The 25,412-nt window shown below is 36.5% G+C and overlaps 2 protein-coding genes across 2 annotated transcripts; both read right to left on the bottom strand.

Annotated features, from left to right (window-relative positions):
- Positions 1-7,537: 7,537 nt before the first annotated feature.
- Positions 7,538-9,390, bottom strand: LOC110109636 (zinc finger A20 and AN1 domain-containing stress-associated protein 8). The gene is made up of 3 exons (XM_020840814.2): positions 9,257-9,390; positions 9,011-9,096; positions 7,538-8,342 (listed from the first exon to the last, which is right to left on the bottom strand). The coding sequence occupies exon 3, from the start codon at positions 8,338-8,340 to the stop codon at positions 7,825-7,827; it is 516 nt and encodes a 171-aa protein (XP_020696473.1). The 5' UTR covers positions 8,341-8,342; positions 9,011-9,096; positions 9,257-9,390; the 3' UTR covers positions 7,538-7,824.
- A 9,409-nt stretch (positions 9,391-18,799) lies between these two features.
- Positions 18,800-19,999, bottom strand: LOC110109764 (DNA damage-repair/toleration protein DRT100). The gene has a single exon (XM_020840957.2). The coding sequence runs from the start codon at positions 19,997-19,999 to the stop codon at positions 18,800-18,802; it is 1,200 nt and encodes a 399-aa protein (XP_020696616.2).
- Between the last annotated feature and the right edge of the window lie 5,413 nt (positions 20,000-25,412).

Raw genomic sequence — 25,412 nt, 5'->3', positions numbered from 1 at the left:
GGATTTCCTAGTATGTGATGCATGGCCTCATCACTCCATTTGCAAGGAGTGCCACATACACTTCTTCTACCATTCCTATTAGTGCCTTGCCAATGATGTTTGAAAGTAAACCACACAACAAAACAAAACAAAAAAAGAATGCAGCGGAAAGTAAGGGGCACTAGGATTTAATGTGGAAAAACTCTAAACCGGGAAAGAACCATGGAGTCAAACCACACCAAGAAGTCCACTATGAAAAATGGGAGAAATTTGTACAGATATCTCTTCTCTCTCATTCTTTCCTTACTTTTCTTCTCTCTTACACCATTCTCATACATAAAACAAAAGAGAAAGCCAAGTATTAACCATCAAGGGACGTCGCCCTTGAGAAAAATTGTTTAGTTCACCTCGAAGTGCTGCGGCGTTAGTTTCTGTAAGGGTACAAACGAGTTGAGCGAACTCGACTCACGCATGACTCGAGCTCGACTCGCTAGCCAAATTTCGAGCTCAAAAGGTTAGCTCAAGCTCGGCCCGTTCCACTGAAAATGGCTAGTCGAGCGGCTCGATTACTTGGTTCGAGCTCCGATTTCATTATTGCAGCCTGCCCCAAATTCTGCCCCAAGACTTCGTCTTCCGCATTAAAGCTCGTATTTGAACCTGTCCGCCTTGTGATTCCGCTGTTTGAGCCCGCCTGACCTGTGATTTAGCCGTTCGAGCTTGCCCTTCTAGTGATTTGACCATTCGAGCCCGCGTTCGAGCCCTTCCCTCAGTTCTGTCGTACAGATTCAAGCTGCTCGACATAAGAGTGTCAATATTTGACCCGACCCAAAACCTGACCTGAAAATTTTGTGTTTGGGTTGACTCGTTTGCTAGATTGGTCGAGTTCGAGCTGACCCAAAAATTCGAAATCAACCTGGGTTGACCCGAAAACCAACCTAGATGGCAGTGGCGCAGTGTCTTCGCTACAGAAAAGGATGGAGCGGGAGTCTTCGCGGAAGATGCTGAGGAATTTAAATTGGTGGAAGCATACGCCATTGGAGAGGCAGGTGAGGAGCATGCGGGATTTGAGGCAGCAGTGGTCCACTCGGGCGTAGGGCGCGAAAGAGAAGTTTGGAGGTAGCGTCATTGATCAAGATGGAGACGGAATACTAGGAGGCATGGAGGCAGTCGAGGAGGACCATCGTGAGGAATTCGTCAACCCATACGCCGCAGTTGTTTAGCCATACGAGATTGGGGAAGGGTCAATGGAGTAGACAGAGAGGGCGGCCTCAAAGACGCATTTGGCGACGACAGGACCGCCGCCAACTAGGTGACTACAACGAGATCTAGTGTGGCGCGATTGGTGGCTTCGGTGCATACAGTGTAGTGCCAACGTGGATGCAAAATTGTGAATACGTGAGGCGGGTTGGCAGCCGGGTCAATTTCGGATTATCGGGTTAACCCGAACCCGATATGTTTTTCCAAAATGCTGTGGTGCTGCTCCAATCGAACGTCATTTTATGTGCTTCTGTGAATGAACGATCCTTCTCTCTTTCGTGCGTTTTTTCGGTTGAGAGAGCAAAATAGCGTAGGTGAACAGTGCAACGCCAATATTGGTGTCGCGCTGTTCACCCGCAAGTAAATGGTGGAAGATTTGGCCATACACATGTTTGACGTTCGGTTGGAGATGCTCTAAAGAAAAAGCAAGCGAAGATCCAAGAAATCATATATATGTTGCTTTTGAAACCTTTTGCAAGCAATGCAAGGGTTTCTCGCATCAGAGAGCTCATGCTCTTTGCTTTACGGGAGCTAAAAAGTTTAGTATGAATAATTTGGTGTTTTCACCTCTCTCGATAGTTCCACCGTCAATTTTGGGCTCAAAGACCACATACATCTCTTTCTCTCACCTCAAACCCTTAATTAGAAAGCCTTCTTATTGCTAATGTGCATAGCAATTCCTCATTTCAGACAGGAAAGCTTTATACATATATTATTGATTAATTAAATAAAAAAAGAGTGAATTGAACCTAACATAATACAATAACAGCAATACAATTGTTAACATTGACAAAAAGTCTTTGCCCCACCATATGGGAAAAAGTCCTCGATGAGAAAAGTACAAAATTGCATTAGGTAATCGTCAACCAGCATAAAACATGTTTAACAATTATAAAGAAATTTTTATTTAGAGAGAAGACGAAATATTTAGCTTAGAAGTGAATTTCATTTCAAGTGAAGGAGAAATATGAAATAGGATATCATGAGTATTATAATGCATATAATCCATTCATTAAGGAACCATATGGTGCATAAGAAAGTGGAAGAAAATTCATTCGCATTTTAAGCAAATTAAAATATATATATTGGGAAGCAAATAAATATGATTAATCAATTCAATCTCAAAAAGTAGAAGCTGAGGAGCCCTGTTGCATGCCAGAATATTCATGATAGTAAATAGCGTTTAAAATCTTGGTTTTGTATGAACATCCAATACACGCACATAAATAAAAGAGGAGTTGCAAAATACTATAGTTTTCATGTGAAAAGCTCTTAAAAGGAAAAAAGACCTCGATGGCATGACCCATTTAAGATAATTTCACTAGTATTAGTCCTTAGTTAAAAATGATGCACTTTCTTATGATTAGGGAAGATGTTGATAAAATATAGCTGACAAATAGCATTGAAAAAATGGTTCATGGTTAAAGTTGGAATAGCCCTCTGGATTGGGAGCCATCAACAAAGATTATTTGCTATTTGTTTTGATTGTTCTCCTTTGAAGAGTGGATATCAAAAATCAAGAAGTCCTACATAAATCTTGATGATGGCATCATGAGTCAGAGTTACTTATGATTAGAAAAGATGTTGATGAAATAGAGTAAACATACAACATAAAGAACATGTTTCAAGGTGAAAATTTGAAGAGCTCTGTGAAATGAGAGCTACTATCAAGAGATCGTTTGCTATTTCTTCTGATTGTTCTACTTTGAGGAGGGGATAAAAAAATAAAAAAGTCCAAAATAAATCTTAGCGATGGCATCGAGAGTTACAATTAGTGTCAATGACGTATATTAATCTTATGTGCAATGGTGCACATTAAAGATCTTGAAAAATGCACGTGAAAAAACTGATGGACATTAGTTTAGCCAAGCGACACCCAATCAAAAGATCATAGTCAAATGACAACAGTCAAGGGACCATAATCAGACAACAAATGCTACAAGACTATAGTTGGGTATTGGTGGTTGAAAAATAGTGGTTAGATGATTGTGGTCGAAGGAGTGTAGCAGGGTGACATAGGCCAAAGGGTCTTAGTTTAATAATTGCATAAGAAACTTACTTAGGCAATGGTGGTCATGAAAGCACCCTCTGGTGACCATGTTTGGATGATTGTAGTCGAGTGATTGTGGTTAGAGGATCATAATTGGATGTTGATAATCAGGCGATTGTTTGAAATGCATAGTTCAATGATGATGGTCAAATGACTATATTTGGACAAAAGTGGTCGAGATATTGTAATTAAGCTACAATGGTCAAAGAATTGTAGTCAAGTGATAATAGTTGAGCGATTGTACTTTAGTGACAATAGTCGGAGAACCGTAGTTAAGGATTTGTGGTTGGAGAATCTTAGTCGGGCAATGATGGTACAAAGGCAATAGCCTGATGACAGTGATTCAAGCAGTGGTCTAATGACAACAAATATGCAGTATTTCAACATCGATTAGGTAGATGTCTGATGTCGATAGTCCAACAATGGTTAAGCAGCGGTGCTTGAGTGGAGCTTTGAGATTTTTCAAGCATTGAGCTTTCTTAAGTCTGAAACCAAGGTCCAAATCCCCCTCATGTAGAAAAAAAAAACTAATTTATAGATTTTTTTTTAGAGCGTAAATATAGTCAACATTTTAAACACTCCATCAAACAACCCTATTGATTCCCTCAATCATAAATATGTTCTTTCAACATTTAAAAATCTTAAAAATGTTGACATTTAATGACTTTAAGCTAGCTGTATATGCCTCGTTGAGTTGCTCGATTTAATTATAAGCATGAGAAATTTGAAGATCATTGATCCTCCAATTAATATTTCAAAATTTCCAACCATACATCAAGTGCTTTGATTTAGGTTCATTTGGGGTTAGAACAAATTACTTATGGTGTTGATGAATTTGTCTCATTGAGGCAATCAATTGGACTATAAGTTTGTTGAAACCGGAGTTTGTATGACCTTGAATTTAATTTGGAAGTTTTATGCATCATAATTCTTGTATAATCAAGTTAATTTGTCTTGGATATAAAGTAGAATCTTCTTTAAACTATATCCTGAACCTAAAGAACTAAGAAATAGTTCATGAATACGCTCATTTAAGTTGAAGCCCCAAAAGGACATAAGATGGTAAAGTAAATGACTAAAAGTTGCATTTTTGAACCCATTCTAGCCAAGTTTGAGAATGGTAGTGGTGATCTCATAGAACTCAAGGGAAAAATCTGTGGAGATGTAGATCTATCAAAAGCGTGTAGGAAACATAGAGGATAAAGAAGAAATATATCCGTGAGAAATTAGACCTCCTGAGGCATTAAGATTGCTGTTGCGCCTTGAAAAATTCATGTTTCTGGATCGAGAAATCTCTACTGTGCAAAAGCTCTCTTCACCATATGAGGAACCTTAATGTGTAAGAAATAGCTAGGCTTCTAATTTTTAAATGGCATTGAATGAACTGATTGACCTAAACTCCTATTCATAGACACAGGCTTTGTTTGAGACGGCTTTTTTTCTGCTTCTTAAAACAACTTTTTAGTACATTTGGGATGGCTTTCTTTCTGCTTCTTAAAGCAGCTTTTTAGTACCAAAGAATGACACTGGCACACTAGGTTATGCTAGCCCAACTCTATTGATGATGGGATGGAGATGAACAAAGAAACTATAGACTACTAAGAAAATTCTAGTGACTTTATGGTAAAATGCATCAGAAGAGGAGTCCCTCTAGCCCTAAATCATTCTTGGGAAATAGAGACAAGGCCTCAATGTAAAGAAACGAATGCTAAATTCTTCAAAACTATTTTGTGTAAAGAACAGGCACGTCAATCGTACTCACTTTCTAGACTTTTTATAGGACCTGGAACGCAATGGGTGTTAAAGAATTTGGCATTGCATTTCTCTCTTCAATAACAAAAAGAAAATCAACTATTTTGTTGTGTTATCCAGATTTTATAAAAAGAGTTGAGAGAGTGGGAAATTATGATGCTTTTGTATCTGAAATAGATACACTTTTCACCAGACTGCGTGATATCAGATCTTTGCTTTTATCGGAAAACCCCCCACCAAATGAATAAACCAAAGACATTTAATCCGAGTGCAGACAGGGCCAATAATGAATACCAGAGATATAAATAAATAAATAATAAATTATTAGAAGAATCAAACTATTTCAAATTAAAAGATTAAAATAAAAATGTACAACATAAATTCAATAAAAAATTATGCTCGTCAAGTAAAAGACAAATAAAGACATCTAAATACAATACCACGAACTAAATAAAATGGTATAAACACAAAATGGCCAGGCTAAGGAGAAACTATTCTATACGGATACCGAACTGTCCGGAGACCAATCAGAATGCACCACATCACCTAATACACAACCGTAACGAGCAAAAAAAATGATATGATGCCAAGCTCTAGTTTTTTTGGATAATAAGTAATCTATCCAAGTTTAAAAGTTTTGCAAAACTGAAATATACCAAAATGTAAATCATGCATTCAACTACTTAATCAAACATCAACCAATTCATTCTTCTCCACAACATCTACACGCTAATGCTCCAATTTAACACCCATTTTATCACATGTCAGCGAGCTAGTATTAATTCATATTGAAGACCAGAAGAATAAAGAGAAATGGTATTCGCAACTTGGAAACTAGCTGGTGCAATCAAGGATATTTCCAATATGGGAAAATTTTAGGATGAATTATATAGCATTTAACATAGCTTTGATAAGAGCTAAATGCATGGGAATATAAAGGGCAATCAATCAAGGCGTATTTTACACACTAAAGTCTATAAAACGCTTGCTAAGGGCTAAGGCAAGAACTTGACACTCGCACAAATCTTTTTTCTTCAACATGAATGTTATAGGGGAACCTTTAGCAACATTTAATACATGCCAAGCATACACAATCCACCGCACTAGAATGCCTCTCTGATTAGATGAGAGGTCATCACAAACTTTTTGGACTTCATAAATTAGAGACACGGGTAGCCCACATAAATCTTATATTATTCCAATTATTTACACTGTAACTAACCATAAGAAAAATAAACAAAAATATTAGCATAATTGATAAGTAATAAGCATATAAAAGATTAAGAGAGGAAAGAAAATTTTTTCTCTACGGACAATTTTAGCCTATAATCAGGAACTGTTAATCTAAAAGAAAAGGCCTAGCACATCAAAGCATAGGAAAATCAAGAAACTACTGAATTGATAATCAACTGTTAGTATAAAGCATGAGCAGAAGAAAATTAAAAATTTGACTATGTTGTTTGAGAGCACGTAAAACCAAACTCTGCTACCACATAAATCAAGCAAAGCTTCAAGCACGATACTGCTCTAAATCTTAAATCATCATGAACTTAGAATTCCAGTAAGATGAAGCACGAGAAATATAATAATTGAGATAGTTCTCATAGTTTCAAACTCGTGCACAGTATTACCACGCAAAAGGAAAAAGAGATGGTTCTCATAGATGGCTGAATTAAATGAAACAGAAGACTATATTCTTGAATCTCAGTTCAAAACCTAGGTTTTAGACAAACTATTGGTACAAAGTCCTACAAACAACAACAAGTCTTTATCCTTACACATGAGATCAACTATATGAATAATTTTTTTCTCGATTGTATCCTATTAAAGTCAATTTCTCATTTAAATCAAATAAAAAAGTGTCATTTTTAATATTTTATAACCAAGTCTTTTTAGGTCTATCTTGACCTATCTTAAAATAGTCCGAAACTAAAACATCTATTGTCCTAACAAGATCATCGGCATTGTACAAAGTACTAGATAATTAATTTTCTAGGTGGTAAGATAGTTTCAAACAGTAACTTCATTTTCAATTCTTTGCACCACCACCACCACCACCAACAGTCTAATAAGAATGATATACTAATAAACAGCAACTTAAATAAATTTTGTATATCACATCTTGATGAACATGATAAATAGCTTGGATTATAGACATATTCGTGAAAGATAAAATTGTCAAATAGGCAACCAACAATCACAAAGCTAAATATGGAAAAGCATGCCAAGCCATATATCAGCCAAAATGAAATGGATCTACTACATGCTGATAATTAAGACACTGAAAGACCGTGTGTGCTCAAACAGGTTGGATAAGAAAAACCCAACAACTACAATAATAAACAAGGATAAGCATACTAAGCCATACAACTGAGCATAATTGCACTAAATCTAGTTTATGCATGCCAAGCCAAACATGAAGCTCATCACAACAAACCGGAGCAATATAAACCTGAAGTAAAGATGGCTATAAGAAGGTTATTACCAAAGACAAAAATCATAATCAACCTGAAAGGATATGGCATTATCTGATCAAATTCAAAGAGCATAAACAGCAATTAAGTCCACCAAGTCATTTAAAAAGAGCTCATCATACATGCACCAACATAGAAACCATTTTCCCAAATCAAGAGACTGAGTTCACAGAACTACAACACCAAAGCACCATACATCCAACCTTTAGCAACAAAGGACAACAATGATGAGGGAACCCAATATAAAGGGCAAAGGCATTAGGCACAAGGATGTGCATCTAATATTGCTTTTACAAACACATCATCGTTGCCCTATATCTTGTCCAATTTCTCAGCCTTCACAACAGGGTTGGCTTTGGCAATGGCATCCCTAGCTGCCGTGCGGTAATCAAATGGGCAGTCATGCTTGTCAGAATAGCGGTGTGCAGCACAGAAGAGATTACCACATCGGCAATCAAAACCAGTTAACCCAACACGTTTCCTACAGGCACTGCACCGGTTGGGGCCCTCTTTGGCCTTGCCTTCACAGCCATCACTTAAGGTTAAATCATTTGTAGTAAGTACCACGATAGGTTTAGGCTCAACCACACCAACTAATAAATCTAAATTCCCATCAACAACCAGATCTTTACCACTGCTACTTCCAGAACCATTCACTGCACAATCAATTGATGATGCAGCCAGTTTAGCCTGTTCCTGCTTCAAAATGTGATCCTTGTGGCACTTAGAGCACATGTCCATGGTTGCAGGACTTCCAAAGAAGCCACAATTGTTGATACAAAGGATAGGCCTTTCTGGAGCTTGGCATCCGGCCTCATCATGCTCCATATCTAACATGAATCACAGAAAAATTTGAAGTTCCAATATACAAAAGACAGCTTTTCAGAGTAGAAAGGCGTAGAATATCAAAATTTAGAAGAATTGCAGATCAAGAGAAGTAGAATCCCTAGACGCTGATGCAATAGCACGCAATATAATACTGATCATTCACATGACCTTCTTTAACTGACTTATAAAGAACAGCAAACAAAGGCTCGAACATTCTACAGCAGAAGGAAACATTTTAAACAAAAAGGAAGAACAAATCGCTTAAAGCTTTAGCAAACGAATCAAGTAACCAATAGCTTCTGATTCCCAGAGTTGTACATTTAAATTTCTAATTTTAGCCACGAAAATGATTAACATGAACCAAATATGCACAGCTAAATATCGCAAAACATATCCGCTTTGGCGTGCTGTCTAGATAAGAAAGTAGGGCAGAAAAATATCTTAGTTCTCCTAAAATAGATGGAAACTAGTGAGACCGGAACCCTAACGTTGCAATATGCAGTGCACAGGTAGCAATTAGAAGAGAAGAAAATACAGCCATAAACTTTTACAAAAGAAAATAACGAATTAGAAGAAACTCAGAAGACATCATTTTTTTTTCGGCGGCCACCTCCCAGAAAAAAACAAAGAATAAAAGGCAATAATCAAAAGCCGAACAAAGCCAACCAACCTGTCCTTGCCACAAAAGCTCCCTCCCCACAGCTCCTCCTCCGTCCCCGATCTCCTATAAGCCCAACCTTGATTTCCGGCTCAAACCTAAAAACAATCACGCAAAGTAAGTTCAATCAGACATGAACCCTTCCTTCCACGCAGAGCACCGATTCAAATCAAGCAAGGAATCCATTGAATCGAGGAGCTAAAAAACAGATAGGCAGGCAGGGGAAGCAAGAGAGAGCACGGGAAAGAAAACCCTAACCCAAGAAATCGCCTCGGAAGCGTGGAGCCGTGAGCAGGAAAGCCCAAGGGGGGTATCGAAGAGAGCAATACAGAGACGCCTACTGGGCAGCATTATTTGCAACAAATTGGAAATAAAAAAATAATATAACACGCGAGAAAAACATATCTACAAATCAGAATAATAGCCGTCCATACTTCGACATGAACTAATCGTAATCGTTCATTTTTTGTCCACATGTTTGAACTCTTTAAGCTACAAAGTTCATGCGGAACATTATCTTATCTTTCTCGTCACGAAACTTCAACATGCCTCCTTAGACACGAAGTCAGACCCGAAGTCCGAATCGGCCAAAGCTCATAGCGACTCGGGCCGGCAACTTGACACTATATATTTAACGCGTCTTGACCCGATTCCGATTTCGTGTCGGCCGGTTCAGCTTACGTTTCGTGTCGGGCAAAATTAGATAATGCTCCGCATGAACATTGTAGCTTAACGAGTTCAAACATTTGGACAGAAAATGAACGATTAAGATTAGTGTCATGCCGAAGTATGGACGGCTAATATTCTGATTTTCTGTGAAATTAAATGATATGTTTTTTTTCTCGCGGATTATATTATTCTTTTTATTTCCAATTTATTACCCGATTCCCATTTCGTGTCGGCCTGTTCAGCTAACTTTTCGTACCGGGCAAGGAACCATAATGTTCCGCATGAACATTGTAGGTTAAGGTGTTGAATTATGTGGACAAATAAAATAGGTGGATGACAGCCGATGAAGAAATTTTATGACGCAGATAACAAAGGATTAGGGTGAATCTCATTCTTTACTACTGTTTTAAAATTCGCTCACTTATTTATTTCATTAATTTTAAAATTAATTAAAATTAAAATCTTCATTTAATTATAAAATTCTGATAAAGTTTTTAAGTTTGAATACAAATGATATATTTTCCTTGAGAGTTATATTATTTTTTTAGATGATTGGTGATATATCGATTGCAATATCATAAAGCTTACCATTGGCTAAGACAGGTGCGGACCTAGGCAGAGTTTAGGGTGGGCAACATTTTTTTTTTTCGCATGATAAAATAATTATTTATTTATTTTAAAATTTTTGCCCACTTCTATAAATTTATTTGATAAAAAATCTAATAAATATATTTTGCATGCTATTTGATTTGGTGGAAAAGGATGTGATGTAAAAGAAATTTAATATATTTAAAAATATGTGTAGTTGTTTGTATAAGTATAAAATCATTGTATGAGATTACTTTCTTATTTAGTAAAATGAATGCAATATAAAATTAAAAAAATATATGATTGTGCCTAGTGCTCAATAGTGCAGGTGGCGATTGACGATGATTGTGGTAGTGATGGTCAAAGGTGGCTGGTCAACAATATTGGCCAACTATGGTGGTCGTCTGCGATGAGCATCAAGATGCAACAGCAGCAGACAGCAGCTATCAGTGCAAAGGGTGATCGACGATGGTGGTGGCAGCTAGCAACTGATGGTGATAAGATAGCCTAGTTATGGTCAAAAAGATTTTTGCTCAAAACTTTGGGAGTTTTTTTTTTTTTTGCCCCTTAAAAATGAACGATAATAGCTTACACATCATTTCGAATACTTTACACTTCTTTCCTATCCAACCAAAAACAAATATTTTTGATATTCTCTTTAAATGGAGTATTTTACACTCACTTTACTTCAAATTAAACCATAATATGAGACTTGTTTCGCCAGTAGAATGAAATAAATTTAGAGGAAGATAATTAAAAGGAAAAAAGTATTCTTCTTAATTTTGTATGGAGAGCTTTATACAATATTTATAGATCTGAAATAGTGAGGAAAAAGGAAAGCGAATTAACACCCGTAATGAATGTTAATTTAATACATAGACTAAAAAATGAAACAATAAGAAAAGAAATTTAACAACCGTCATGAATGTCAATTTAATATATAGACTAAAAGAAAATAAACAATAAAAGAAAGTGAATTAACACCCATAATGAATGACAATTTAATATAGACTAAAAGAACAAAAGTTGAAAATAAGACACCAATCTTGCCACGAAGATTGTCGAGTCGATGACCAAAAGAGGCTTGGTAAGAGCATGGCAAGCTGATCATTAGATGACTCTTACCCAACTTTAAATTGGAGAAAATAAGCTGAACCAATTGAGGCCTTAGAGTACTCACCAGTTATATGGACAAAATGTCAATTTCAATAATTAATGATATTCTTAATTTGCATTTTCTTGATACACAAATAATCTTAATACTTTTTTTGATTTCATACATTTTCTTTGGATTAAATCAAAAGAAAATATCTCATGAATATTTCTATAGTTTTGAAGACAATTCACAATTATTAAAATATGTACAAAATATTTAAAAGAATTATAAAAATATCATTTGCATTATTATTCATATTAAAATAAATAAATAATGAATATAAAATTCTTAGAAAAGTTCAAATAACGTTGAACAACTATGCTTGAGATTCAAAAAACGCATATTTCTAATCTTAGAATTTTAAACAAGTATGTATTTTAATGCTAAAAAGAAAATTTTAAATATTAATATTTTTATTTTTGCATTAAAAAAATTATGCATTCATTATTAAAACCTCAAATATTCACCAACATGTCTAATGAATTGCCTTAAGAGCACATACACTTTTGAGATAATTCATAAATTTAGTATCCATATACATATTTCCTGCCTCACCTTACACTTTTCCCACATGAGTAGGTTGATTAGATGGGATTCCTAATATAGACAATATGTAAGTCAAGGCTTCTATTTTAGCTAATATATTGAGAAGATAATTAAGCTTTGTTGGTCACACGCGATCAAGTTGTAAGTTTTATGTTAACACCTTCTTTATTGAAGAGATATTTCTACATGCTTTATCATATGTGATCAAGTTAAAAGTCCCATCACTCCTATCCTTTCAATCAATTTTCATCTCTTCTCTACCACATTGAGGATATATTCAAGATGCTTATAACATTCTTGATATTTTGTCTACCACATTGAGTATATATTTACACTTTCTTGGTCATACATGATAAAATCATATTTAAGTCATACTTTTTATATCTTCTCTTCCATATTGAGAAAATATTTGGGCATCTTGATTATTGTTGCGAGCTAGAATATACGCGGTGATAAAGTTAAAATTATACATCTTAGCGTTGCACGGATATCAAACTCACACACAGAGAACACAAGATTTTTTACGTGGAAAACCCTGTAAAGGGGAAAAACCAAGGGGTCTTGGGCCAGTAGAAAGTGATTCCACTAGAATTCGAGTAGCTTACAGCGGGCTGACTCGTTCTTGTGGGCGATCAAATTACAAATGTCGATTGTAAAGTTGAAATATGCTAGTCCGACGTTACTTGGTGGTCTGGCAGAATTTTGGTTCTCAGGTGGCGGTTCAGCAGATGTTTCGGCGTCAGGTGGTGGTTCGGCGGAGTTCAGGGACTCAAGTGGTGGTCCGGCGTGCGACGCCCCAAGATCTAACTTGGAAAGAATTTCAATCAATTCATTAAAACCATTTACCAGAGCTATCTATAACTTCAATCAAACAGTCTAGCAAAAATCTATAACATTTATAACATCAATATACGAGTCGATTCAAATATCAAAAGATCATATACAATACTCAGGAGCTACACTATGAACTGAAATTTATCCTGTCCTGAGTACAAAAGAATCACTATAACCAAAAGAAAAAAAACCTGGAGATTCCTGATCAACCTCAATCTCCTTCTCCCTTGCCCTGACCTGAAAATATTAACCACATATAATGAGCTTCAAAAAGCCCAGCAGGTCACCTAATACCTATAACTTAAATCAAAGCACGATACTGGAAACAATATGCATGTCAGTCAATCAAATTCATAACAGTCTATTGCACAAGATCAATGAATCTATGCAGATACGAAAATCAAATCAGTAGTCGATGCAGCGGTAGAAGAATCAATAAACAGTAGGAAATCAATCGATCAGTCAAATCAATCGTATCAATCAAAACAATACTATCTGGTCAATTGGTATGAAATCATCAAATCAATACAATAAAGCCAAGTCTATACTAGCAATGAATCAAAAGCAGCAGTTCGAATACAGTGTAGAAATAATAGTATCCATGAATCAATTATAGTATCCATATCCATACAGTAATAGTGATAGTATCAATCAATATCAATGAAATCGTACGATAACAGTAAGTCCATAAATCCAAATCAAAAGCAATAAATCCAAATCTATAAAGCGATAAAATCATCATGAGTCAATGCCGTACACATGCATTTCAATACAATAATCTTACTGGACAAGTACAATCATTGGCTATCAATAATCCATATTGCTGTTGTAGAAATCCATAGTGCTGTTGTAGATATCCATACGTTGGTTCAATAAGAGTCGTCACTCTGTTCCCGTAGGCATATCAATCTCCTTATGACTCCCAATCGTTATATCAATGATCAATAGTTTAAAGGAAAGCTCGTCGGCCCACCATCCTGTACAGGTCAAGTCAATCTCCAACCAACGGTTCAACCAGGCTCCACTTGTCTTTCAGTATCAATAATCATATAGTCACATTCGTATGCATATCAATTCAAATCATCAATTTTGAAAAATCATAAATCGTACGAAAATTCAGCGGCATAACGACAGTATACGGAATTTACACAAAAATTCCTAAAATCATAATTTTACCAAATTACCACAGAACATTCACAGCAATATTATAAGACTTATATTCTACTGAAGCAACATCAATCAACAACCCGATAATTATCTATTCGATCAAAATCGCGTGGAACCCAAAATAACCGGTAGAATCGTTACAGAAAATACTCAAAATTTGTAGAATAATCATATCAATAACATATCAAAAGTTGTGCGGTGAAAGTTTCGTCAATACAAAACGGTGCGCGTTTTTCGGTAACGAAAACACAAATATGTGCCCAAAACGACCAAAACTCGACATCTTCGAAAACAGAAACAGGATTCGGAGTCCTTACCACGAGATAAACAAATTGCTTAACAACGGCGACGGACGAAAAGCGCTCTGCGGCCTCCGAAACCAAGCTTTTCCTTTAATTTTCTTCTCTTTCTCTCTCCTCAGATATTTTTGATTTTATAAAAAGTTTTTCTCTCTCCTCAAATCGAGATGATTTCCTTATAACATCAGTCTGATCGGCCCGGCCGATCGCCACATCGTCCAGGACGATGTGAACAAAATCCAATCGTCCAGGACGATGTGAACAAAATCCAATCGTCTAGGACGATATTTCAGGCTGATAATTAATTTGCCAAAAACCCTTGCTCTCGGGATTTTGCCATGCACTGATCGTCCCAGGACGATCCAAAATCGGCCTGGACGATCCTGGGAGGAAAAATCAGATCCAGAAAAGAGAAAAATAAAGGAACGAGCTCTCACACGGCGGAGCTCTTAAGTGCTGGTCCGATGGGGCTCAGGACCTCAAGTCGTGGTCTGACGGAGCTGAGGGCCTCAAGTGGTGGTCCGGCGGAGCTCGGGGTCTTAAGTGCTGGTCCGATAAAGCTCTGGGTCTTTAGTGGTGGTCAGGTGGAGCTCATGGCCTCAAGTGGTGGTCCGGCGAAGGTGAGGGCCTCAAGTGATGTTCCTGCGAAGGTGAGGGCATCAAGTGGTGGTATGGTGAAGGTGAGGGCCTGAAGTGGTGGTCTGGCAAAGGTGATGGCCTCAAGTGGTGGTCCAGCGGAGGTGAGGGCCTCAAGTGGTGGCCCGACGGAGGTGAGGGCCTCAAGTGGTGGTCCGGGGGTGGTGAGAGCCTCAAGTGTTGTTCAGACGGAGGTGAGGGCCTAAAGTGGTGGTCCGGCGGAGCAACGACGTCAGGCGGTGGTCCAACGGAACTCAGGCGATGGTCGAGGAGGAGCAAGGAGGCAAGAGCGATCTCCAATCTCTCTCTTGAATCCTTTTGGCTTCAGGTCCATTTTCAAGATAAAAGGAGCTATATTTATAGATTTCCTAGAGTGGCATGGCCTGTAAATAGGAGGAGGATCAAGGGCAAATGGGGAGTGGCTTGGAAGGACGGTTAATGTTGAATCTCTTGATCGTGGACTATTTGTTAGACATTTGAAGGTCTTAATGATGTTAGAATTCTACGATCTTGGGATCGTTGGATTTGTCTCGTTGAGACGCTTGATTCGATTATAAGCATGTTGCGTTTGGAAACCGTTTAGTAACCCAAATTGTGGTTTGAACCTTCCAATAAAACTTCAGGTCCGTGATTCGAACCTATTTGGGCTCAGACTGAGTCCAATTTGGTGTCATTGAGTTTGTATTTCCGAGACGTTTAGTTTGACTGTAAGTTTGCTGAAATCGGAACTCGATGGTCCCAATTTTAATTTTGGGAGTTTCCAACTTGATTTTGCATCGAGATTTGTGCCCGATAAAGATACTTTTTGATGATGTATCAATTATATACAATTAATTTGTAAGTCACGGTACTTTGATGTCTTCTCTAGCACATTGAGAATATATCCCGGTCTTCCATATTAATCCTATAGTTTTTATCACAATGAGAATATATTTAAGCATTCTTAATCCTACATGATTGAGTTCTAAGTCATACCTTTGGTGGCATCTTTGTTGCACAAGGAAGATGCCCTTCTTTTATACCCCTCAACCTTGTAGTCTAAGTAGACTTGCTAGCATTGACATGACCCACCATATGGTGTTAAAAGTTCAATTCAAGTTTCTCTTTGATATAATAGTGGAGTGTAATTCTTGTTTGTCGATCGAAGAATAAGTTTGAAACCTTGATTTATGAGGTCTCCTTGGACTAGATTGCTTAGAATTACTAATATGGATCATCATTTTCCACTGATGGGATCTTGCAAGAGTCGTCTTCCCCACTCAGTACTTTAGTCCACACTTTCTTACATTTGCTCATTCATTTTCTCCTAGACAAGTGTTGTCTCAAGGCATTATAGCCCCACTCTTACGCATCTCCTTATAGCCAATGTGGAGCCATATGGCCATCTTTCATATCCATTTTGACACTTTTGAGCCTATATTTTCTTAGTTCATAGAGCATTCATCTCATCATCTTTTTTTAAGTCCCCATAAGATATATTATGACTTTAACTTAACCGGCCTTATATCAATCTTACTTGATTTGAACGCAAGAATTGACACTTTAATTAAGAGTGTTCTCAGACATGCCCGAGATGTAATTAATCTTATGAGCTTACTTCTCTGGAAAATCCTGACCCCTAAACTTAAAATAAATTCTATTTCAAGCCACATTCATTAAACTCTACATTCCTTAAATCTCCTAAAGATATATAATATATTTTCTTGCTATGATCAATTCTCTATTACAGTGCACAGGCATCTGTCGAAACACGCATCATTTTATCTTTTTGGAAGTAACACAAGTTAAAGATATCATCCAACATCTTTTAAAATGATTTCTTATATTGAAATTAGTTTTCTCATTCTTCTCGATGTCATTTTTTTATTCACTTTATCAATTATTGTTCATTTTTCTTCAAGCTGTTAATCAATTTAGGAAAGAACTACACCTAACATGCTCTATGATTTGGCAATAATAATAAGACCACAAACAATAATATAAAAAAGTTATAATTCAATCAAGGGGTTTTTTCATACATAACACTTAAACTATATTATTTACTCATCTAACACCTAAACTTTACTATTTACTCTTCTACCATTTAAAACCCCTCACCCTCATCAAAGATAGCACTCTGTCAAAACCCAAACGCCGAAAGTTGGTTGTTCGAAACTTTTTCGCTAACATCGCCTCTTCTTCGCTCAATCGGCTGTTTTGTTCGTCTAGGTATGTTTTTCTCCATTTTCAAATCTTGTTTTCCTATTCGTCAACCCCATTTAGCTCGGATTTGCCTTCGGCATCACCTCCCCGATAGATCGCCTAGGTTTGATATTCTTCCCCAAGTTTTCTATCTAGGTTTGTTGTTCTTCTTCCATTTGGTGTTCAATATCTCGTTTTCATGTACGATAACCATTTAAACACCCATACCCTACTTTTTTGCATAAGGAAATCATCGGAGACCGAGAGCTCTGGATAGGCATCCTCTTATTCCGAGCAATTTTCTGAAGACCATGTTCATTTTAGTTGTATCATGAGTTCATAGAAGAGTTCCAGAAATCAATAAACTCTCCTAAGAAGCCATATATTGTTATTAAATCTGCTTACAACGGTATAGATAAAAAGTTCTATATAAGAGTTCTCATGATCTTTCAGAATAAAATATGCACTAGCAGCAAAAAAATCAATTCTAATCCCAAAAGCTGAAGTCCGGCTTGCAGCTTGAGTGTAAACTAAAATATCAAATCTACTTACAACAATTTCTGCATGTGTTTGAATTGCTGTACTACAGGATTTTGGCAAAGTGACTTCAGGAGTTGCCGAAGAAAGATGAGCAAATGTCGAAGGAAGATGCGTTTCGATGCGAGGCTATCGGCTTTATTCTTCCCGCGCCCAAACAAGCTTGCAAACAGATATCCGAACGGGGGTTTACGGAGAGGGGACGGAGTGGTTTTTTAGAAAGGCAAAAAGCTTTTTTGTGGTATGAGTGTAAATAGATAAGTTTAGGTGTTAAATAAGTAAATAACATAATTTTAAGTGTTATGTAGGTAAAAACCCCTTCAATCAAATAACAAATATTCACTAATTTCCTCAAATATATATTTATAGCTCATTTCTAAAAGGTGATATGATGGTTCATTAAAGAGTGACTGTGGGATGTGTCAACCACCACGTGATAGTAAGATAATAGCCAACACATAATATTGTGATTTATCACTATTGCTTAACATTCGAGGCTAAAGATCTCCTAAGAGGGTTTGTAATTTTTTTTAAAGCTGATCCGAAAGTTGTAGGAAAATATACTTTTTTTTTTAAATTACTTAAAAAAAAAACTTTCAAGCATAAAATAATAATCAAATAAATTTAAAATTATGATTTAAAATAAAACAATCAAAAACTATCTCAAATAATCCGTTAAAATAATAAATGTTAGTTCTAATATTTCTTCATTTAACAAATCATTTGTTAAAAATTCAATATCATAAAAATAATACTTCAATAGAGAAATTATGCTACTAAGAAAAATTTCAAGGAGTTTTTATTAATACCTAAGAAAAGTTATAAATATTGATAAAATGTTAAATTTTAATATAAATATCTTAAGTCTAAAATATTCTCAAAAAAATTATAAATAAAAAATTAAAAACTCCAGTCTCAGTCACCTTATAATTTCATTTTGGACGATTTTATTACTATTTCTTAAAATAAATTTTTTTATAAAAAATATACTTAAAAGTTTGTTTAAGAAGTCGCAAACGAAGCCTTGCGTCAAGAAATATCACACCACCTTGACTGTCTCTTTCAGTTCTATTTTATCCAACAACATACCATGATCATAATAATAAGATGATAACCATTATAGAACATAAATCATGCACCACCAATCCCGAAACCAAGGGCTACGATCACTGAACAATTGCAGCTTGGTCACTGGCACGACTTCAAAGGCCAGCTGCAGAGGCAGTCGTTGTTAGCGAACGACGCCGCATCCAGGTGATCGAACGGCGACCCGGCCGGAATCCTGCCGCATAGGTGGTTATGGCTGAGATCAATGTGCCCAATGTACTCTGCTGTGAGCAGCGTCTTAGGTACTTCCCCCTGAAGCTTATTGAACGAGAGATCCAGCGACGTAAAGTACGATCTCGAGGTGAAGGCATCTGGAATCTTTCCATCAAGCACGTTTCTGCTTAGGTTTAGAATACCCAAGCCTTTACTTCCCAAAAGCATCGCCGGAATCCCGCCGGAGAGGTGGTTGCTGTCTAGGTAGAGTGAGGAAAGTACTGACATTGATCCTAGAGAAGCAGGGATCGAGCCGGAAAGACGGTTTTCAGCGAGATCTAGGTCGGAGAGGCGGTTCATGAAGCCGATAGAGGCTGGGATTTCACCAGAGATCTGGTTCCGGCCGAGGAGGGCGCGGCTGAGCATATTCAGATTGGGAAAATTGTACGGCAGGGGACCTGATATTTGGTTGTTGGCGAGGTTTAGATGCATCAGTCCGGTTATCTGGGTTAGGGAGTTGGGAATGGAGCCGGAGATTTGGTTGTCCGCGATGTTAAGGACGGTGAGGTGAGAAAGTTTTCCGATATCATGGGGAAGGGAACCGGAGAGACGGTTTCCGACGAGGTCAAGGATACGAAGGGCGGAGAGGGAGGTGATGCAGGAAGGAATGGAGCCGGTGATCTGTTTCCAATCAGCGATGATTAGGGTTGAGAGGTGGTCGAGGCGGCAGATCGCCGGCGAGATTCGGCCAGTCATGAGGCCAGATCGGCCGGCGCGGGTGAGAATCGGGTCTTCAGATTCGCCGCGGAGGGTGAGATCGGAGACCCTACCGGTTTCCGGATCGCAAGCTACGCCGAACCAGTTGTTGCAGCAATCGTCGCCAGTCCAGGAGGAGAAGACACCAATGTAGGGATCGGAGAGGGATGATCGGAACTCCAGAAGCGCTCCTCGGTCAGTGGAAGAGCAAACGGCAGTTGCGGAAGATTTTCCCGCGGTGGCGAGAAGGACGTGAAAGAGGAGGAGGCAAATATGCAGCGAGGTGGCAGCCATTTTTTGGTTGCTCGACTCGTATTCTGCTGCAACTGACCTGGACGAGCAAGGAGTGGAGCAGATGAGCTGTTGCGGCATTTAAATGCTTTTTCGAGTAGAAATTAATACATCTGCATTGCGCGCCTTTGCTAGAAATAATTTTGAAAATTTATATTGATAATTTGCTAAATGTGTATAAATTTTATGCACCCTTAGTTTTTAATTTAGATTCTATTTCAAATATCTACAATATTTTGTAATACTGTTTGTGAAATTATCAGTAGAAAAATATTTTTTTTAATTGATGTGAATATTAAAAATATATATTTATTTTTAAAAAAATATTTTAAAAACTATCATATATCATCACATAAATTTTTGAAAAATAGCAAAAAATAGTGGCCAAACAGAAGTTTGGCTATGATTTCAAAAGCAAAGTTATGAGAAAGTTATTCGAAATATGTTGAATATCAAGAAAGAGAAAAAATCATGTGATTTGGCATATTTGAGATAATTCATTATGTAAATGTGATTACATAAGTCTACATTTGACTTCAATTGGAGAAGATTGAATTACAAAGCATAAAACACAAATTTGACTTCTTGTGAATGTGGCGGGGAATGCTAGAGATAGGGTTGCAAACGAACCTAGCATTCAACAAGCTACCCATGGCTTGACTTGATTAAAGCTCATTTGCAATCATTTAATTAAGGTGACAAGTTTGAATATATTTGTATATACTTGATGTTTAAATAAATAAATTTAAACAACTATGCATTCAACTCATTTATGTTCATGAACAACATCTTTTAAAGCTCATTAACAAGCTCGACATGAAGCTTGATTATTGTCTGATAAAACCTCGTGAACAAGCTTTTTAAAAATATGATTAATGTTTGATTAAAAAATAATGAACATACCCAATATAAATAATTTATATTTATTATGATATAATGATATAATAATTATCAATTAATAAATTTGATATTAATTAAATGTTATAGTATATATTATTTAAAATAAATCATAAATATATATTAAATCAATATTATGTATATTACAACTATTTTTATTTATATTTTACGAGCTCATTTGATAGCTCAAAAACACTTGCTAGATATATTGGCGAACATACTTGCCTCGCTAGATATATTCACAAATAGGCTCATTTGGTAGCTTCAAAACACTCACTATATATGTTTGTGAAACAACTCATTTGGTAGTTCGAAAATGCTTGCTAGATATGCTCGTGAATATGCTCGATGTAATTATTTCTTAGTAAGGTCGACAACGCTCGTTTGCTAAGTCAATGACATCTTGAAGTAGAGCTCATTTATAACTCGATAAGGATTATTTGTATAAAGCTTGATAAGCATGAAACAAATCAAACAAGAACCAAGCATGAACATCTATCAATGTAAACAAATCAAACTTAGACATGAATATTAAAGCTCAAATCGAGTTTAAACAAGCTATTAATAAACGAACTCAAACATGAACAAGCATATGCTCGGCTTGGCTTAGTTTGGTTAATTTGCAGTCCTAACGAGAGATATAATGAAGAATGACGAAGATAGTCAGACCATGAAAATAAAGTGATAATTGTTGAGTTATGATAGATGAGTTGTAGTAGTCAATCAATAGTAATCAGGCAATGGAAAGTGAACTAAAGGGATCAGGTAACAATCGAGCTGTGATAGTCGGGCAACAATCGAGCTATAATGATCAAGCGATAAAAGTTAGGTTGTTTGGGAGATGAGAAGTAAACACAACAGTGACAAAACAAGTAAGAAAGTAAAATCATAGGAAAGAAAGAACATCATGATTTAATGTGAAAAAAATTCAAAATAAGGAAAAAAAAAACCACGAAGCCACACCACACCAAGAAATTTTCTATGAAAATTGGGAGAAATAAGTATAAATCTATATTTCTCTTACTCTCTCATTCTCTTCTCACATGCATCATTCTCAATGTCTACTTACTCAAAATACAAGAAAAAAACCAAGTAAAATAACCTCAATGGACACAACCCTCAGAAAAACGAGAAAGAAAACCATTCAGTCCATCTCGTAGCGCTGTGGTGCTCAAGCTTTTGTCTTGCACTGCTGCGGCGTCGTATCTATATCGTTGTGGCACTCTGCTCTCTGTCGCTCAGCACTAGGGAGCTTGGGAAAACAGTGCAAGGGCATTGTAAGAAGAAAAAAAAAAAATCGAGTGCAAGCTGGGGGTAAATCCCCTGCACCCCTCAGTGAGCATAAGAAACTTGAGGTCCGAAACAACATAACAACTAGATTGATCAACACAATTAGATTCCACACATAACATAGGTAATGATGATTAATGATTGTTAACCACAACATCAAGCATCTAGAGTTCTTCAAATCTCTATGCTCTCTACAAATTCAAGTATATATATACCCCTTCATGCGTAGCATGAGGGTTGTTAATAAATTTATAGAGTGGTGTTTTAAAAAAGTTATCCAAAATTATAAAATACTCCATCAAACAACTCATGCTAATTCTCTTAATATTAGATTATTTTTTATGTTCCTTAATGACACAAAATTGAGTGATTTTAGCTCATTTGATTCTTATCGTCAAGATGCTCATTTTGTCTATAGTCACACAAGATTCAAATATCATTTAATACTTTAATTAATGTCATGATGCTTCTAAGAATACATCAAGCATTTGCTATGAGGTCATCATTTTTAGTATTGTTGGATTTATTTCATCGAGACATTTAGTTCAACTGTAATGTTAATGAAATTAGACTTTCATATGATCTTGAATATAATCATGAAAGTTTCTTGCATGCACGATTCATGCAGGATGGTAGGGGTGTCAAAACAGGTTAATGTGTCGGGTTCAAGCCCGACTTGCATATGTCAATACAAATCTGACCCATTTAATAAATGGGTAAAAAACACCAACATGAACTTAACCCGCTAGCAACTCGAATGACCCGAACATGACCCGTTAACTCATTTTGATTAAATTTTTTCTAATTTATTAACTATATATTTTAGGATATTTAATAAAAAAATGATAAGATTATACCCATATATTAAAATTTTTAAGAAAAAAAAAATATTAAACATGCTATTTTTTTAGTCAAAAATGGATTTGCGGGTCCACATGTATCTATCAAGTTTAACAAACGGGTCAAAAATGTGATGTTAATTGGTATGCTGCGGTGTGGCACAAGCATTATGCCCTTAGATATTCTATATTTGGTTGGATTACCATGGTGGGTGGACTTAAAACAGCTGATACTTTGATTAAGTGGAATATTTTGGTGGACCCATCGTGTGTTTTATGCAAGCAAAAACTGGAAACGGCGGCTCGTCTTTTCTTTGAATGTGACTTTTCATTTGCTGTGATTTCTGGCATTTTTCATAGCTTCAGGTGTTTTCTTCTTCGCCCAAACCTGTTTCAAATTGCTGATTTTCTGCTTGAAGGGCATTCAAGTAACTGTGTTATGCTTTCTCTCTTAATATTGTGGTGTTCTGTCTATTATATATGGCGAGAGCGGAATGAAAGAAGGTTTGCTTCAAAAGATAAAAGTGCTTTTATTATAAAAGAACTTATTAGAAAAACTGTTTTGATGAAAACATCAAGGTGGAAGAATGGAGAAAAATTCAAAAAGCATTTTGTTGGTCAGTCTCTAATTGCAGCCATTTTGCTCGGTTGCCTATTTTTTGATGGATTTTCCTGGGTTTTTGCAGCTGCTGGTTCGATTTTGTTATGGCAGAAATTCTGCCTCATTTTTTGTTCTTGGCTGAGAGCTTGTTTTTTCGACTGCTTTTACTACTATTGATCAAGGTTTTTTGGCTTCGAGTTTGGTATTTTGGGGCGAGGATGAGTGGATTGCTCCCCTCTCCCCTGGATGACGACTCAAAGCAACTTGGCTCCCCTTGGATGGCTTTATTTGCAACCGGGTATTTCTTTTGTGCTGGATGGATGCAATCCACATACTGGCCCTTTTTTTTTTGGGTTCTAACACCATTTGTTCTCTGATTTTGTTACTTTGTTGCGCCTTGTGTGTATTTTATACACCTTTTTGTTCTCTCTTCTATGTAACTTTTCTTTACCTGTAATTATTTTTTATTAATGGAATTGGGCTATGCCCTTAATTTTCCGAAAAAAAAAATATTGTGGACTTATGGATGAGATCATGAGACGCACGTGCAGCATTTAATCAGCGTGTTTTTGTAATTTAAACTTCTCAAATCACGACCGTCGGATCTCATTTTAACGGTTCAAATCAAATCAAACAAAATTGGAAAGGCCTACAAATAGTTGCATGGTTCAGTTCGGCTTAAATTCGAAACCACAGCCTATTTGAATAGGCTCTGAAAATATTTCAAAACTGAACGCAGCACCAAACACAATAAATGCTTGGTTAGTTTCGTCCGTTTATTTATTTTGGGTGAATTTGACCGTTCAATGAATCTGAATCGGGAAAAAAATGTGTCAGGTTTAATCAAAAGCACACCCCATTCATGAAAGAAATTTATTATAGCAACTTTCATATGATCATATCTACATCTATATTACTATTATATATAAACTTGACTTAGTTTTCACCACATGTGTAACTAGAGCTGTCAATATTTGACCCGACTCGAACCCGATCATAAAATTTCGGGTTTGGGTCAACCCGAACCGGGTCGGGTTCGGGTTAGAGATTTCGACCTGTTTGTAAAACCGGGTCGGGTTCGGATTGACCCGGAAACTCGAAATCAAACCGATTTGACCCATTTTTAATTAATTTAAGATAATTTTAAAGGATTTTTATGAAATAAGTAATTGATATTTCAAAAAATTATAAACAATGTTGTCCAAATAAAATTAATTTTGATTTATTTTAAACTAATTGAAGCAAATCTTACCTTAATTTGATTTAAATTTAAATAAATTGAATTAAATAAAAAAAATTTAATGAAATACACCCGAAGCGGGTCGGGTTCGGGTTGACCCGGACCCGAAGCGAGTCGGGTTCGGGTTCGGAAAACTGACCCGTTTGCAAAAACGGGTCGGGTTCGGGTCGGGTTGAACAGTGTCGAGTCAATTTGAGGTTGAACCCGACCCGTGACCCGATTTTGACAGCCCTATGTGTAACCTTCTTATTCTAGCATGTTGATATACCTTCTCCAATAAGAAAAAAAAAATTATAATTCATGCACTCTAAATTGCCGTGCACTATTAATTTTAGTAAACATCTTCCTCTCCCTTACGAAGTATTACGTGAGAGGCGAACCCCACATCTCTTGCTCCCGACAATTGTTCTCTGTTGGCCTTCACATTGCAATTATATGCCCTCACTCCACCGTTTCATATCTCCTCCCATAGACTCTTCTCACAACAATAATATTGTTGCTTCAATCATTTCCTAATGTTGGACTATACAACTGGCATATTTCTACTCTTTCTCATATCCTTTATTTTATCAATTTCTTCATTTTTGAAAAATAATGAATACTTTTCTCATAATTAAGTATATATAT

Source organism: Dendrobium catenatum, unplaced genomic scaffold, assembly GCF_001605985.2.
Source record: "Dendrobium catenatum unplaced genomic scaffold, ASM160598v2 fragScaff_scaffold_911, whole genome shotgun sequence".
NCBI classification, from domain to species: Eukaryota; Viridiplantae; Streptophyta; class Magnoliopsida; order Asparagales; family Orchidaceae; genus Dendrobium; species Dendrobium catenatum.
This window is presented reverse-complemented; position numbering and strand designations above follow the sequence as displayed.

Bases quoted from the DNA above. Each gene is read 5' to 3' on its own strand.
- LOC110109636 (XM_020840814.2), bottom strand. From the start codon at position 8,340: ATGGAGCATGATGAGGCCGGATGCCAAGCTCCAGAAAGGCCTATCCTT.
- LOC110109764 (XM_020840957.2), bottom strand. From the start codon at position 19,999: ATGCCGCAACAGCTCATCTGCTCCACTCCTTGCTCGTCCAGGTCAGTT.